The sequence below is a fragment of the Trichomycterus rosablanca genome, chromosome 18, assembly GCF_030014385.1.
Source record: "Trichomycterus rosablanca isolate fTriRos1 chromosome 18, fTriRos1.hap1, whole genome shotgun sequence".
NCBI lineage: Eukaryota > Metazoa > Chordata > Actinopteri > Siluriformes > Trichomycteridae > Trichomycterus > Trichomycterus rosablanca.
The window spans coordinates 5,280,537-5,297,184 of NC_086005.1; the positions used below are offsets into that span (position 1 = coordinate 5,280,537).

Sequence of the window (16,648 nt, forward strand, 5' to 3'; positions counted from 1 at the left end):
AGTTAATGTTCTTTTATAAGAAATTATACATCATGAGTAAGTTGTAACTTCATGCATCAGAAATGCATTAGGTAAATAGATTTATACTTTATTGATCCCAAAGGAAATTTAGGATGCATTATCAGATCTGTAACTCAGTTTTGCGAATACAAGCCTTATATTATTGCTTTTAATCCTAATTTTCATCCTTACAACATGCTGTGATTACAAATCTTATTTCCTACTTGCTGCTTTTCATGCTACATTTTCAACTCCTTAGTTAAAAAATCCAAAACGCAATTTCGCAGATTTAAATGGAAACTATTGCTATAAGCTTTTGAGGAGTGAGATCAAGAGCAGCCTCAAAGAGGTGAATAGAGACTATTAGAGAGACTAATAGAGACTAGTTTATTTGAATTACAAATAATATGGAAGTTATGTTACTACCCTCTTTATATGATTAAGACTTACCTTAAACCAGGTTTACCTTCTGTCTAAGGTGATAGATGTTAGTACTGAGAAAACAGTGACATTTTGTAAAATGCAGTAAAAAGAAGAATATGATTTGTTTATTCTCATGAAACTTTAACTATTCAAGTCAAAAGAAAAGATTTCCATTATTTCCATATTTTTACTTTTATTGAAGCATTTCACAGTGAATTAGTAACAGGTGAAGGAATCATGACTGGGTGTAAAAGTTGCATCCACCATTAAGTGATACTGTAATTTGTCAGGAGTTATGATGCTGTTAGCTTTGTATAATGAAGGCCTAGATGGCAAAACAAACCAGGTTTACCTTCTGTGTAACGTAATAATGATAATACCAGAGAAAATAGCATTTGTTTAATAGCATCTTTATTTTTTACTGATGTCTTTTCTAACTAAAGGTCTTGATGGGTTCAGCACTTACCAAAATACATCCTTCCCAGGGCCACACACATCAATTTACTCACTTATTAAATCAATGGGCGAATTAGAGCAGCCAGTCTAATGAAGCACCTGAAGAAAACTCACAAGATCAAAACTCATCCGTGACCAGAGGCGAGGATCGAACCTCTGATGTCACTGAGTGGCACTTATTCTACCAGCTGCAATAACATGCCACCCTGGATGAGTGACTGGTACTTTTATTTAATCAGCTGGGGTTTTTTTTATTTATTTTTTTTAAGTATTTTATTTTCAATTAAGTAACATTATTCAATGTACTGTATTTCCATCCTCTGAACATAACATGAACAAAATATGTTTAATAATTTACAGACATTTAATAAGTTTAGAATATAATTAGTGAATAAAGGTACACAATTTCTGACTAGAGATTTGTGAATCATAAAGTAAAACTAATGTTACATTCAAGTACATTTACATTCAGTAGCAAATAACTTCCATTTGTGTTACTTTTATAAAGTTACATCATTTTTATTTCATGAGCTTCATTTTATTCAGTGCAATAATTTTCTGTAAAGAATTAAACTATTCCTCTAAACAACACGCTGTTCGATTATAACATGAAATCTATTTTTTACATGTTGCAATAAATGTTTTTAATTACAACTTCAACTAGGACGTTTGTATTTAAATGTGTTTTGGCTGAACCACCGTAGGGCCACTCTTCTGGTTCGTTCTTCGCTTGAGCTCACAAGGGTTCGGACTGGGCTGCAGCTCTTCTAACACCTCAGGAATCTTCTGTAGCTCCCAGTCTCCCTGCAGGATGAATGAAAGGATGATTAGCTGATCGTATATGCAGATAGCTGCTTAGCTGTAGGTTTAAACCTTTTTTTTTTTTTTTTTTTAAAGTGCTTTGATTGGCCCACAATTACATGAACCAGCTCTGGATAAAGTAGGTAGGTGAATTGGAAGATGTTATTTTCTGGTCCACATAAAAGGTTTTATAACACAGGCTAACACTCACTCACTTTCTTAACCGCTTATCCAAGCAGGGTCACGGTGGGGGGGTGCTGGACCCTATCCCAGCTTTTCAATGGGCGCAAGGCATACAGTAACACCCTGGACAGGGTTCCAGTCCATCTCAGGGCAGACACACACACACATACACACACACCCATTCACCTATAGTGCAATTCAGTGTCTCCATTTAACCTGACTGCATGTTTTTGGACTGTGGGAGGAAACTGGAGCTCCCAGAGGAAACCCATGCAGACATGGGGAGAACATGCAAACTCCACACAAAAAAGACCTGGACCGCCCTGCCTGGGGCTTGAACCCAGGACCTTCTTGCTGTGAGGCAACAGTGCTACCCACTGAGCCACCGTGCCCAACACAGTATTCTCATATGCATTTAAACGTCTTTTAAAGACAAACATCAAGGTTTAGTCTTTAGTCTTTGAATAGCTTATTCAAATCACTATAAAAGTATTATGTACAATGACAAAAGCCATTTTCGTTGATTTAAAACAGTAAATTGTGTGATTGTTCAATTAGACTTTAAAAGCTTTAATGTGTATCATTACATTCTCATTAGCACATAGCAGGCTGAATAACAAAGTGCTCGTACATCATTCAGAGGTTTTCTGGGGCTCTTCATTGAACACCAAACATGTCGCAGCTGAATAACTAGTTAGGGTAGGATTTAGTTTGGTTTTAACTAGTGATTTAAAGCAGTAGAATGCTGTAACTGTTAGCATTACTCACAGGAAAGAGCTCTGCTGTGGACTGGTTACAGTGCATGGAGAACGGTGATGTGGTGTACAGTGAGTTTAACACTTCAGCACTGAACAAGTCCCAGGAAACGGAGGAGAACTCGTCCTCCACTGTGGTCTGAGAGCAGCTGCAGCCTGCACCTCCATGAAACCTACCAGCAAAAACATCAATAACATGGATTTAGCAAACAGCAACACTATGTTTAATGAGTTTTAGTTAAAGTAAACCAAATATCAGTGAGTTTATACCAGTATCACATATTTCTGTGTTAGAATAAAAAATATTTCCTTTTTTTTTTTCAGTGTTTTTCAGTCAATTTCAGGATAAAAATAAGGTGGTATGGACAACAGTGAGGTCCCAATTTAATAGTGGAATTGCTATTTCTTAAAAAATAAATTAAGGTGGCGCAGTAATAAAACATGCTAGAACACCAAAGCTGACAACTCAAAGTCTTTACCTGTTCATAAGGCTGAAGTATTTCTGCAGGTAGCCCGGGTCTACATGGCTCTTGCACAGTTCCAGCTGTGTGCGTGGGTAATAATGCACATAGTTTACACACATCTCCTCCATAATCCCGAATCCACCCTACAACCACAGCACAGTGAGATAAGTATTTCACTCCACTGTCATTCAGTTATCACAAAAAGCTGCAGCAAAGAACTTTCTCAAGAGTGTGGCTACACCAGACTGTAAACAGCTCACATTCACTTTGGGACGGACATTCAGGAAAATGAAGCTATGGGGGCTTTTTGGAAAATTATGCATTTTAATGTTAAATATAAATTTCCATTAATGTGCTGGAAAATCATCAACTTGTTCTAATGGGTTCTTGTCATTTTTATGGGTTCTTGTTCTAATGGGTTCTTGTCATTTTTATGCGTTCTTGTTGTTTTTATGGGTTCTTGTTGTTTTTATGGGTTCTTTTTCTAATGGGTTCTTGTTTTTTCTGCATTTATAGATTGCAGATCTTTTGGATTTATGGATTGCAGATATTTGGATTTTACAAACCACAATTTTAGGAAAGTTTGTACATTTTGACAAATGCTCTGAAAACACAAAATTGCAATTTGTTAATTGGCAAATACAAAAGAAATTACTTTTAATGTTTTGAATAACAAACATGGAGGAGGTGATGGAATGATGCCCTTCCTAAAGAAACCCTTCTTATTTTATCTGGGCTTGGGACCGGCACTGAGAGCGCATTGACAAGTGCATCTTCCAATGGCTGGGTTGTTCACACACATGGTAAACAGAGAAGTCTAAATTACCCTGGAAATGTCTGACAATGTTTTATAGATACTTTACAGAGAAGAAATACAGTAACGTTAAAGTCATAACCTGATATTATTAAGCACTAATGAGCTTTGTTTTGTGATTGTATTTGGGTCCTAAAAACAAGCAGTTAATCCACTGGTTTAATTCACCCACAGCTGCTAGCTACTCCTGAGATTAGACTTATTTCTGTGCACTATGTAAACTTTAGTCTGTCTTTTCTTGATCATGCATTTTTGTTTAACCTGTATTTGTATACTAGATGAATATTTGCAGATTTGGTACCCTTGCACTGTTGGCAGGCCGGTACACGTGGGTACATGTTAATATGCATGTGTGCCATGTGTTCACACTCACCACTGTAGGTTTGTTCCTGTCCTCTGTGTTGTAGGTGCATTTTGTTAGAAGAACATCACCCTGTGTGAAACAGAGAGAATGAGAGACTGTAATCTTGTACAATCAGCTTCTATTTGGAGAAAGTTATTTAAAACCTAGCTTGGTGGTGTTTGGCAGGCTTGGGCGAAACTGGCAGCTTTCACTGTGTGTGTGGGAGCTGATATTGACAGTCTAAATGCAGAGGATCTGTTCTTTTGTTGGTGGCTTGCTGCCTCCAGGCTTTTCCTGTGATGTCTGTGGTATCAGTGATTTATTTTATTATTTATAATTTTTTGGCTAAATAAATTGTTTAGCGTGCATCACTCATCTTCCTTCATACAGAACCGATGCTGGCATGGACACTTACTGGCAGAACAGTCACCATCTTCCTCAGGATACGGATGATCTGGAATAGCAACAGAGAAGTGTTATCAGTGTATTAATATCAGCTAGAAAGCTTTTGAAAACCTTCTTTTTTTGTTCATTATCTCAATGGTTAGCCTCAGCCACAAAATGATCACATATATCTCTTTAATCATGGTTGTACTTCTGTATTAGGTGTGACCAAGCTGGGATTGATTGGCAGAAATAATTCTCAATTATGGTACACTAAACAGTTTAGCCATGACCTAGTATTACATTTACATTTTCAGCATTTAGCAGGCGCCTTTATCCATAGCGACATACATTACAGTTACAGTATACAGTCTGAACAATTGAGGGTTAAGGGCCCAAAAAAAACCCACACAGTACAATAAATACAAGTACATGGTACTGAGTAAATGTTAAGTGAGGATGTGCTAAAACAAAAACAATGACATTTTGCTATATGAATGCTTCACGAAATGTAAACCTTAGGCAAAGTTTTACAACAGAAGTCTGTAAAACAGAGTGTAATGCAGTGAAAATACTGTCACAAGCTGGTTTGGCTGTGGATTTTCACTGTAAGCACCCTATAGTACAAAGTAATTCTGAATTTCAAACCCATATGACATGACTGGTAATGCAAAACCACAAACTTCTGCAGGGACATTATACAGACTTAGAGCTTAAAGTGCAAATACATTTAAAGAGTTCAGTGAAGCAATCTGCAAACATATGTTTTGCATAAATTGTTATGTTCCAACGACTGTCATTATCTATGAGTTCTGAACATATGCTACAGATGTGGTAGATTAGGCTGGAAAACACTGCATTATTACTTTAGAAATGTGTATTATATCATTACAAATAATAATACTGTTACCCGTTTCTACTGAGGAACCTACAGAATGTGTGGGATTGTACAGTGAGGCACATAATTATGAGCATATACTTTCCTCACAGACACATGTAATTATGTGTGCTACCTGATAGTGTGTGCTGAAGTGTCTGTCCTCCTGTACCACTTCCACCTCTCTGCCTCCTCGTACCAGTACAGTCCTGACACCTCGCCCGGCCAAGTGTGTGTGCAACTGTGATGCAAATATATGAATCCCTCCAGGAGGCAAAGCCTGAGATGAGTACAAACATGCATGTTCATTATCCAGGAAAAGCATATTTCAGTATTTCATAAAAATCAAATAACTCAAATATATACAATTACTCAAAATATAACCACTACATAAACAAGCTACAAACTAAATACCTAGGCTGTATTAATACTGTCAAAGATTTGAACTGACAATGGAATTAACTAAAGATAATTCATTTATTTTCTTCCTTATGGTCTCTTTGATTCTACAATTTTGTACATAGGGTACCACAATTATTCCACTAATTATGTAGTGCAGTAAGTAGCAAATATGTAGAAAGTTTATATTTGCCAAGCTAGGTTAGCTAAATAAAACACAGAATTACTCATTTCTGGTGTGTGTGTGGGTGTGTGTGTGTGTGTGTGTGTGTGTGTTTTATAAACTTGGAAATACTCATTTGGAGTTCTGAGTTCAAAGAGTTATTTAACAGCTGTAAGAACATGGCCAAGAAATAACCAACTACTTAATTATTTACATCCAATTTTGAATGTCTTAATCTGAAAAAGAATTTTAATTATAAAAATATAATAACACTGGTTGTAAGTATATATGGAGCTTGGACCGTTTGTGTGCACTTGGACGTGCAGTAACCCGTGAGCTGAAAGTTTCGCTGGTGAGGAGGAATAGCCATAACAGGTGTGTAAACCAAACCAAGCTCCATGATCCCAGCATCAAAGCGCCTCAGAGACGGAGTAAACCACAGTCTGATACCAGAGGAGTCATGGCGTCCTGTAAAACACACAATCATATTTAGACTTGTGTGACATATTTATCAGAATGATCCGCAGTTGCAAACCCTTAAAAAGTACAGGAGCAGCCAGAGGGGAAAAAAAGTTTAATTAGGAAAACAGTACAGTTTTGTGTTTCTAATCTACTGAATTATCAGCACGATAGTATCAGCACTGTTGTCACGTTAGGGTTAAATAACTAAATAGGACGATATAAGAAAACAAATCTGCATAAATACTAAATGTACCTCTGAATCATACAATTAAAATTACTTGTTTTGAATAATAAATTAACAACTAAAATGAACTGGCTGAGGCCCTGTGATGGATTGTCGCCTTATGTCCAGTGTTTCCCGATGGACCTGCACCTGCCACGACCCTCAACAGGATAAAATGGTTGATAAAAAGTTAAATTAAATTAAAAAATAATAATAATGATTTAAACTTTGGTGAATGAGTACGAAACTAAAATCACAGTTATGTCTACCTGTGAGAAATGTAGTTAGCAATGTACAGATTACCAATTAGATACCTGGCCTGTGACTATGAAATATCAGGAGGACAAAGTGTTACCATTTTTTAATAGGTTAATTAATTTTAATAGGTCCTCATATTTGTAATTCAATGTTGAATTGTAGATGGCTATTTCATTTATTTATTTATTTTTATTTTAACGTCATGTTTTACACACTTTGGTTACATTCATGACAGAAACGGTAGTTACTCATTACACAAGTTCATAAGTTCACAAGTTTTATGTCAAACACAGTCATGGACAATTTAGTATCTTCTATTAACCTAACTGCACAGCAGGAAACTGCAGGAAACCCATACAGACACGGGGAAAACATGCAAACACCACACAGAAAGGACCCAGACCGCCCACCTGGAGATCGAACCCAGAACCTTCTTGCTGTGAGGCGACAGTGCTACCCACCGAGCCACTGTGCCGCCCTAGATGGCTGTTTAAGGAGTTTGCCAAAATTTAAAAAGCAAAACTAACCTGAAATACCAATCTATATAATAAAAGTAGGCATAGTTAAAGATGAGCTTATATTTAAAAAACAAAACAAACCAAAAAAAGGTTTTAAATGTAAAAGTACTGTAATGCACCAGTATGAGAAATCTATTTCTGAAGACTAAGTGAAAATATAAAGGTGAAATGCAGATGAGTCATAACATGATCAGAAATTAACCTAGACCAAGAAACAGTTCAGATCTGAGTATCTGTGTAAGGAAGAATATTTACCTGAGATAAGAAGTGGGTTGTGGTAGTGCACCTCCAGACGTAGGAACCTGGAGGAACCTTTACCCCCCAAAGGCAGGCCGGCATCAAGTGGGTAGTAGAAGGGCTAAAAATAACCAAAAGTGTATAAAGAAATGTATTATATTTATCTGAATCACCAGTTGTGAGCTGGCTGTGAAGGTTTGCCAGCACTGACTCAAGCAAAGCTATAATAGTCATCTGTGTTCTTTTACTGAGTGATGGACAGTGAACCCGTTGAATGGGGTGAACATATCCCATCACGGCTTGTTTTTAAAAGCCTTCAGAGATGCTGTCCGAGAATTTGTTTACATAACAGCCATCTTTTCCTCCTCCTCCACTTTTTTCTCCCATATTCTCTCTCTATCTTTTATCTGGCCTCAAAAATGTGAAATGCATATTACCTCTGGATGTGGAACAACACAATGCAACACTGTGCGATGAAATGAAACACACCAGAGGCAGCCATTTACTGAAGTCTTTGGTGCTAGTTATACTTTAATTTAGACGTCTCAGCACACTGTGCCAGTCAAAATGTTGACAGGCTGGTAGCAAGCGTGGGTGGGATTTGACTATTTCAAGCACACTCACTTATAACTGGAACTTTTAATCAGGCAGACATTCATGTTAGTGATGTTATTTTTATATAGAAGTACTGGCAGTAATTACAACATGGCAGGTTCATAGAATTATGTTCCAACAACTCAGTTCTTCAGTGCTAGAGCTGTCTGGTCAGATGTCAGTGGTGCTATTATGAGAACGAAATGTTTAGGAGTAACAACAGCTTAGCAAGTGTATAGTATAGAATTAGTTTATCTCAGTGGAATCCATAAATGTTATTACAAATGGTTCTTAGATATTGTGTTTTCTTGAATTAGCAGCTCCACAAGTGCCTAAGTTCACCATTAGCATTGCCAAGTTTTACCTGTTTTAACTTTGCAATACCAAGTTTTAACACCATTAGACACTGGAACAGCGCAGACATTTTCTGCAGCAATCTGCTGCATTAATCTGGATTTAATACCAGAAGAACACTATCTTTCTTAATGAACAGTGATAACTGCACTTAATACACTATATTACCAAAAGAATGTGGACACTTTGTTCACCTCAGCACCCAGAGCCCAGGCTGCCAGGACATGACGGCAGGAGTTTAGTTTAGGTGGCTTCATCTTGGAGTCACAGGAGCCGCTGTACTGAGGGACCGCGTCCATGTGAGGAGAGCATTCGAACACTTCCATATGATGCACGATGGCCTCGTTACCAGGAGTCACCACTGCTTCGTACTGCTCAAATGAATAAAAGAATGATTTATTCAGACTCGCTTAGACTTGATTTACTGTTTCACTGTAAGTAGCTCAATTTAGGTTCACAAACTCTTTCGCATCCAGAGTCTGAAGAACAATGCACATGTGAGGGGGCCCTAGTCGCTGGAGCACCATTTATAATTTTTTCTCCCTAATTCTTTGAAAATTCTCCTTTTATGACAGTGTATAAAATATAATGATTTATGGTGTAATTGTATGTAAATTGTTTATAATGCTATACAAATGGGAACATAAGAAAGATACACTAATAAGAGAGCGGTAGGGAGAACTATCTGACTCGCAGACAATACTGTGTTAACCTCATAATTTAAGCTAATTGCATTATATTAATTTCATTTTATTCTCATCAAACACTTTATCCTGGTCAGGGTCTCAGCTGGCCCGGTTTCACCAGTAAACACTGGGTGCAAGACAGGAATACCTTGGACTGGGCACCAATCCATCTCCCTCAGACAGCCAATCATGTCTGTGTAGACGCCCGGGCGGTAGCACAGATGAGACTCAAACCCAGATCTTAGTGGTGGTGGGCTAGCATAATAAAACACTGAGCCACCAAAGTGCCCTTCATTGCAATAGTTTAGTGTCATTCCAGAGGACAAAAACACCATGAGAGCAAAAGTACTTCTTATTACATAAATCACTGTGTGAGCAATATAAAAGTCATCAGGTTTGATGGATGACTGAAGCTCAGGATGTAAAGCATAATAAAACTTCATCAGTGTCACAAATTCGCATTTACATGCTAAAACATCGACCTGACTAAAGCATGTATGGATAATTATTTATTATTATTCTTTATTCTTAATTTTAATTTCACTATCACTAGAATTCTGGGCTGATAATAACACTGGTCAACAGAGATTTTGTTTCTTGAACACTTTTGGGTGTGTCTTAGGTATTTTGAGCTGCTGATAACAAAAATCACCTCAAATTTTTCCTATCACGTACCATTTTATTGATTCATGCCTCAAGGCTGTCTTGTTATACAGTGACAATGTCTATCCTTCAGTACCTGTTGGTATGCTTTACACATGAAGGAAACATACCAGAACATGGAACTGTTGTTGAAACACATCAAGTACAGCAACAACAACTGAAACATCTGGAGATTTAGAGTGGCACTGCTTCTTGGATTGCAGCTCAGATATACCAAGTATTGCTGCTTCATTTGCAATTGGGACAGTCATAAGAAGAATCATATTACACTAAAAATAACTGGCCAATTCAATAATATTGCACATAAACCACTTGTGGACCCAAAAAAAAAAAATATTCACTTCACTTAAAACTCGGGCTGATGAAAGATTTTATAAAGGCAACGAACAAATAAAAAGCAAGAAGAGTTCGCAAGAATAACTGATACCATGATTAGTGAAGGCATTTCTGTTGGTCCACAAATGCGACACATCATGAATGATCAGTTCAAAGAGCTGGTGGTGAGACCTGAGAAAATCACTTGGAAATCATTCCAGGATGTTGAAAAATTCTTTTTTTGCAACTATCGAGCGCCAAACTTCATCAAGCTGGGTGACAACCTTCTTCAAGCTTACAAAGTGATGAAGTGCAACGTCACTGAAAATTCATTTCCTGCATTTCTTCCCTAATCTTGGTGCAGTAAGTGATGAGCATGGCGAATGCTTTCACCAAGACATTGCCACAATGGAAAAATGTTACCAAGGCCATTGGAATCCGTCAGTGCTGGCTGACTATTGCTGAACACTAATACGAGATGCACCAGATGTTAAGTAGAAACGAAAATCAGCAGCAAAACACTTTTAGCTCAGTTGAACTAATGACACGTATAAGATTTAAATGTGTTATAATCAGTAAAGTTAATCTCATGTTTCTCAAAATTTCTATGTGATACAGACAATCAGAAACTACATTTGTGTTCAGATCAAATGGGTCTGTCACAATCACCAAAAAAATTCAAGGTAACAGAACTTTGGCAAAAAATTGTTGTCCAGTGTAATATATAAATGATTCATTTAAAGGTTGAGTAATGTTTAATGATTAAACCTATGAATTAACTTTGATTTAATTAGAATGTTGAATACATTTATTGGACTCAATTTTAAACAGATCTGACAGATTTACAGATTCATCAGCTTATTTATTTATTCAGTGACAATTTAATCAATAAATGCATCAACTAGATTATTTATTTAATTACAGACTTTTATAAATTATAAACTGGTACATTAAATGAACTAAACTGCTTTTAGTTATTAATAAAATTTAGTAGTATTTACATTTACATTTTTAACATTTAGCAGATGCTCTTATCCAGAGCAACTTACAGTAGTAGTTTTAAACTGGTTGATTTGTTTAAGGATTTGTTAGTTTATGGATTTATTAAATGATTAATTGTTAGGTGACAGTTTGGTTTGTCTCTGTAATAATTAACTTATAATTTACAGACAGTTTGTTTTGTTTAGTCATTTCTGTACAAATGAATGAACTGTTTATTAACTGAAGTATTCATTAACTGATTCGTTGTTTTAATTGCAGACATCTATTAAAGGATTTATTCATTTATGTTTTGCCATACTGTTGTATTTATTACATTATATTGTGTCTGGACGTGGACATATCACATAAATGCCAACATCTATATATATTCGGTCCTGTGCTAAATGTTCTAAAACCATCATCACACAGTTATCATGAATAGTATTTACTGCTGTTACCATTACTATGTGGTTTTTGGGCATGTTGGGGGGCAGCTGGTACATGTAGCACCAGTAGGTCGTCTCCTGGTTAGGAATGATGATGTCAGGAGCCAGAACCTCCAGTGTGCGCACATCTGTTGGGAGGGACGGCGACGGTGTGTCTGGACGCAGCAGCAGAATTCTCTGAACACCAGGCTGGAGACGGGACACGTTGAGCTCCCGGAGTGAGTGAATCGTCCCATTAAATACAGCATAAATCACGTGGACTGTCCCTTCCTGCACATCAAAAAGATGTTCAGTCAGAAAATGTTAAAGCAAGTAGTGCATGTAAACATGTACACCAGTATGTTTTTAATTTAGCAAGAGGGTTTGTGTGACTAATGAGGCTTTTTGAGACTAAGAAATAATTTAAGGCCATAATTTAACAATTCAACCAATTTTACTTATGTTCAATCTTCTTAATAGTTTTGAATTTTCTATTTCCAGATTTGTTTCTGACTCATGGGCAAATGCTTGTTTTTGTTGATGGCTTAGACACTTAAAAACTTAGTAATTATGGCATTTGGAAGTGTAGCGGTAAAACAAAAGTCAATTGCACAAGGTCGAATCTCAGCTCGGCTACCGACAGGCCGGGCGCCTACCAGCAAAATGATTGGCTTGTCCAAAGAGTGGGAGTGCCACAGGGTATTCCTCATGACTGCTGCAATTATGATGTGTGTTGGCTAATTGATGGTGCTTGCACAGAGACGGGGGATAATGGAGATCAGTGCGTGGTTCTCTGTGAGCGATACGGATTCCCATATAAACCCAGCTTGTGCAGGTAAAAAAGAAGCAGTCGGCTACTGCAGACTGCACAGGGGCATGTTTTATCTGACCCTTTGTAGTGAGGAGTGAAGGTCAGCCGCAATAGAGGAGGTAAAATAAGACCATTGGGAGGAAATTGGGGAAAACGCATAAAAAAATATTTGTAATAAACTGAACGGGTCGGCTAGAAAATCAAGTTAGTTCTAAATATAACTGATGTGTATTTTAAACAAAAAAGTTACAGACTTACATTGACAGTTCACAATTTGGCTAAAATTGCACCATTTATCCAAAGAGAAGGATTTAGAGCTGTCTTTGTGTTCTTAGATACCACATGGATAACACAAAACTTTAGAAATAGTAAGAGCATTAAAACCTTCTCTCATGTGTTTCCCACCTTAACACCTTCATTATTGATGAATTCTAATAGGAAACACTTACAGGTGTGTGGGGTTCAGTTCAGGCTCCAGTGCTTACAAGGTGAATTACAGCAGCAGATGTTTTCTCCCACAACCACAGTAGCATAAGATGCTTATCAGTTAGCTAGGGAGTCTAGCATGGCTTTTTGTGGGCATGAAACATTTTTGTTTGGTGGAGTAAAGGGCTCACAGATGCCTGTCTACAATGTGACAAAGCAGGATAATTGTAAACAAGCCATTATGACTCTGTTTTTTTTTAAATGCTGTTTTCTTAGAGTTATGACACACTCGCATTGATGAAGTTGCTTAAAACGTTTTTGCTTATTGCTTCCCAGATATTTTGCATTAGAACAATTACATACTGGCCAGGGCACATTTAAAACTTAATACAGTTTACAACTCCCCTCAGATTACTAAATTAGATGAATTAAAAGTGAGTTTTAAGTCCACGGTGGCTCGGTGGGTAGCACTGTCGCCTCACAGCAAGGTCCATCCACATCCAGGATGTTACTGTGCGCCTTGCGCCCGATGAAAAACTGGGATAGGCTCCAGCACCCGCACGACCCTAACTGGATGAGTGGATAAGAGTTTTAAGTTACCAGGTTGTACATTATTTTCTAAATAATGTTTTTTAAATGATCATCTTTCATGATTATTTTCATAAACTTCAGATTTCATAGAGATCAAATACCATTATGCAATAGTTTCCATCAGCATTGTTCATTCCCTTATACATCATTACACCCAATGTTAAACAATGTGGGTGTGTACATGAGTCTGTGTGTGTGTGTGTATGTGAATAGTACTACAGTGCCTCTATGACGTAGTCATGGGTGTCACAGGTGCTAAAGGGCCTCTTGAAGAGCAGTAAAAAGCCCTCTGGAGTGTTCTGTGCTTCCAAAAGCTCATAATCCTGTTGACTGTCCAACGTTACCCTGCCTTCGTCATCACTCCATGCATCCTATACATACAGACACAAAGCCACACCAACACACATGAATATTAATGTACACATAGAAAGCATAATCCCATAGGCGCCCATATACACATGCACAGACACAGTCAAGCTCATGTAAGGTTGTATATTGTGTATAAACACATGCAACACTCTTTAAGCCGATTCCCTCTGAAACCCACATTATGTTTGCATTCAGAAACTTTCATTTGCAAAGACATAATGGCATTTAAGAGACAGACTGGCATTCTCCCCAGGCGGTATGAGCATTTGGGTAGCGCTTCCTCTGTGGCCCAATTCAATTTCAGCCTCCTTTAATTCTGTCTTTCACTCTGAAAAGGCCAGTGCATGTGCAAGTTAATGTTATTCTTAGAAATAACACGGTTTAATTAAACAACTATAAACCATAACTGTACATTCTGGTGAATAGCATCATTAATTCTTACATTGGATAATAAATTGCTGATATAAAAATGTAATTAGATTGAAAGGAACAAACACTATTCAAACTGAACTCAATTTAATAGAGAAGATTCATTAATTTTACTATTTATATGCAATATAAAAATCTGTGTTATTTCCCTAAATTACTACCAGTCTTACCAGACTTGTGTGACAGAAAAATGGCACACATGCACGTCTAAAAGCAAATTTGTTTTTTTTACTACAGAGTAAAGTAAATACCAACAGAAATACCTTCTCTGAGAAGGGTCTGTGTTCAGCCACGTACAGAAGGTAATTTTAAAGTAACAATATGAGCTGACTGTAAAAATTTTGCAATTGGTGAATTAAGTTCTTTTTTAAATTAAGCTTGGTTTACCACCGTTTTATCCTGGTCAGGGTTGTGGTGGGTCTGATTCATTGGGCAAATAGCAGAAAACAACCAGGACAGGTCACTAGTCCATTACAAAGCAGACACACACAGGGTAGATTTTAGTTGCTCCTATTAAGCTGACAGCAGGTCTTTGGACTTGCGGATGAGAACATGCAAAATTCAGAAAGAAAAAAAAAACCCACCGACTTCACCAAATCTAACCTATCTGGGGAATCTAGCCAAAAGTGGCCAGATTGGACACATTTCCCCAATGGCTCAGAAACAACTCATGCAGGGAGTCACCAAAGAGCCCATAGAAGTTTCAAAGAACAGCAGATGTATTTAGCCTTAGTTAAGTTTAGTGTTCTTGCCTCCACCATTCAAAGAAGGCTAGGGTAGCTATAAGAAAAAAAGCACATGTATCCCTTTTGAGATCATTTACTATATGGTCGGACAAATCAAAATTGATTATGTGTTTAACATGGGTCTCATTATGCCTGAAAAGATTGAAACTATTCTTTAAACAGTGTCCTAAACTTTCTCCACAGTAACATAAATAACATAACATAATTAGTGTTTAATTGCAGTTACTCCTGCTTGAAAATGGTACATCTAGTTAAAGCGACCATTACTATTTTATTTATACTATATTTATTTTCTGTATTGGATCATTTTCCTTTCTGAATAAATGAAACCATGCTTTACAAAATGTACTGGATTAGTTGAGTCTCATTGGGGCATATGTTTTGTTTAATGATCCAAAATTATTCTGTGTCATATGCAATACCAAAGGAAATAAGAAAGGCCAATTGTGTTTTGTATTCTAAAAAAAATCAGACCAATGTCTAACAATACTGTCTCACCAAATTCAAATTCAAAAATTACCATGATGCCTCCTCATACATATGTGGTAATTGCTTTCATAAGTACATTTCAGTTTCTCCTCCTGTGTCATGCAGGTGTTGGTTTAAAGTGGCAATTTGACACATCATTCACAAATAAAATAAATAAATAAATAAAATCATGTCATTTCTATTAAACTCAAACAAATACATTTAAACAAAAACACACCAACAGTTTAAACACAATCATCCACATATGTACTGTATATATGTCCACTCTTACCCCAAAGTAGGACTTGTATCCATCACTCCACAACAACACCAGATCAGCATTGGTAGGTTCTCCACGGTCAGACATTCCCAACAGGAGGCCGTAGCGCAGCTCTTTAGCGCGAAGCTCCATAAACACCTCTTGCCTGGAGTAACTGATGTTCCAGTAGAGCTCCAGCTGCCCGGCCGGGTCCAGTGGCACGTGGTAGGGTAAAGATATTCTGGAGTTGACTGGTGATGGAGATGGAGCATGGTATGGGGCCACCAGAAGAACTACCAGGGCGGCAAGCAGGATAATGTACATCACTATAACATCCTGCAGACGCAGGTCTTTGTCCAGCAGGCGCATTTTTCCCTTAGTTATTTAGGACTAATTCTTTGCAATCTGGGATTAAACCTAATATATTATGTCTGATGGGCTCTAAATTGTGTTTATTTCCAAAAACAGGTTCTAGTATGTGCTGCTCTTGTTTGAAACTGGAGTTGTCCTTATTCGTCCACTTTAAGCTTCAGTGCTGTCATCTTTATGACTTGTGTTTCAGCTCTCTTCTCTCAAAGCCCTTGTGGTGTTTCAGTCTGGTTTAGTGGATCTGATCTGAATCTGCTCGTCCCCTCTACTCTTGCTTTTAAGAGCACAACCCTGTGACAGGCTCTACTTTATTCAGGCTAATTGTGTTAGCGTTGGTTAACGAAAATTGGATTGTTTATTTACCCTCTGGTCAAACTTGTTTCTTTCCCTGTTTTTCTCCAA

General features: G+C 37.3%; 1 protein-coding gene across 1 annotated transcript; it reads right to left on the bottom strand.

Annotated features, from left to right (window-relative positions):
• Window positions 1-609: 609 nt before the first annotated feature.
• Window positions 610-16,246, bottom strand: dbh (dopamine beta-hydroxylase (dopamine beta-monooxygenase)). Its single transcript, XM_063013714.1, has 12 exons — window positions 15,911-16,246; window positions 13,831-13,977; window positions 11,812-12,069; window positions 8,903-9,079; window positions 7,779-7,881; window positions 6,364-6,530; window positions 5,637-5,780; window positions 4,655-4,693; window positions 4,270-4,329; window positions 3,098-3,225; window positions 2,632-2,791; window positions 610-1,683 (listed from the first exon to the last, which is right to left on the bottom strand). The coding sequence occupies exons 1-12, from the start codon at window positions 16,244-16,246 to the stop codon at window positions 1,555-1,557; spliced, it is 1,848 nt and encodes a 615-aa protein (XP_062869784.1). The 3' UTR covers window positions 610-1,554.
• Window positions 16,247-16,648: the final 402 nt, after the last annotated feature.

Excerpts from the sequence above, each read along its gene's own strand:
- dbh (XM_063013714.1), bottom strand. The coding sequence starts at position 16,246 with ATGCGCCTGCTGGACAAAGACCTGCGTCTGCAGGATGTTATAGTGATG. Across the intron at positions 12,070-13,830 it reads CCCATGACTACGTCATAGAG|GAAGGGACAGTCCACGTGAT; the intron begins GCACTGTAGTAC and ends TTTGATGTGCAG. Across the intron at positions 7,882-8,902 it reads CCTGGGCTCTGGGTGCTGAG|CCCTTCTACTACCCACTTGA; the intron begins GTGAACAAAGTG and ends GGTTATTTTTAG.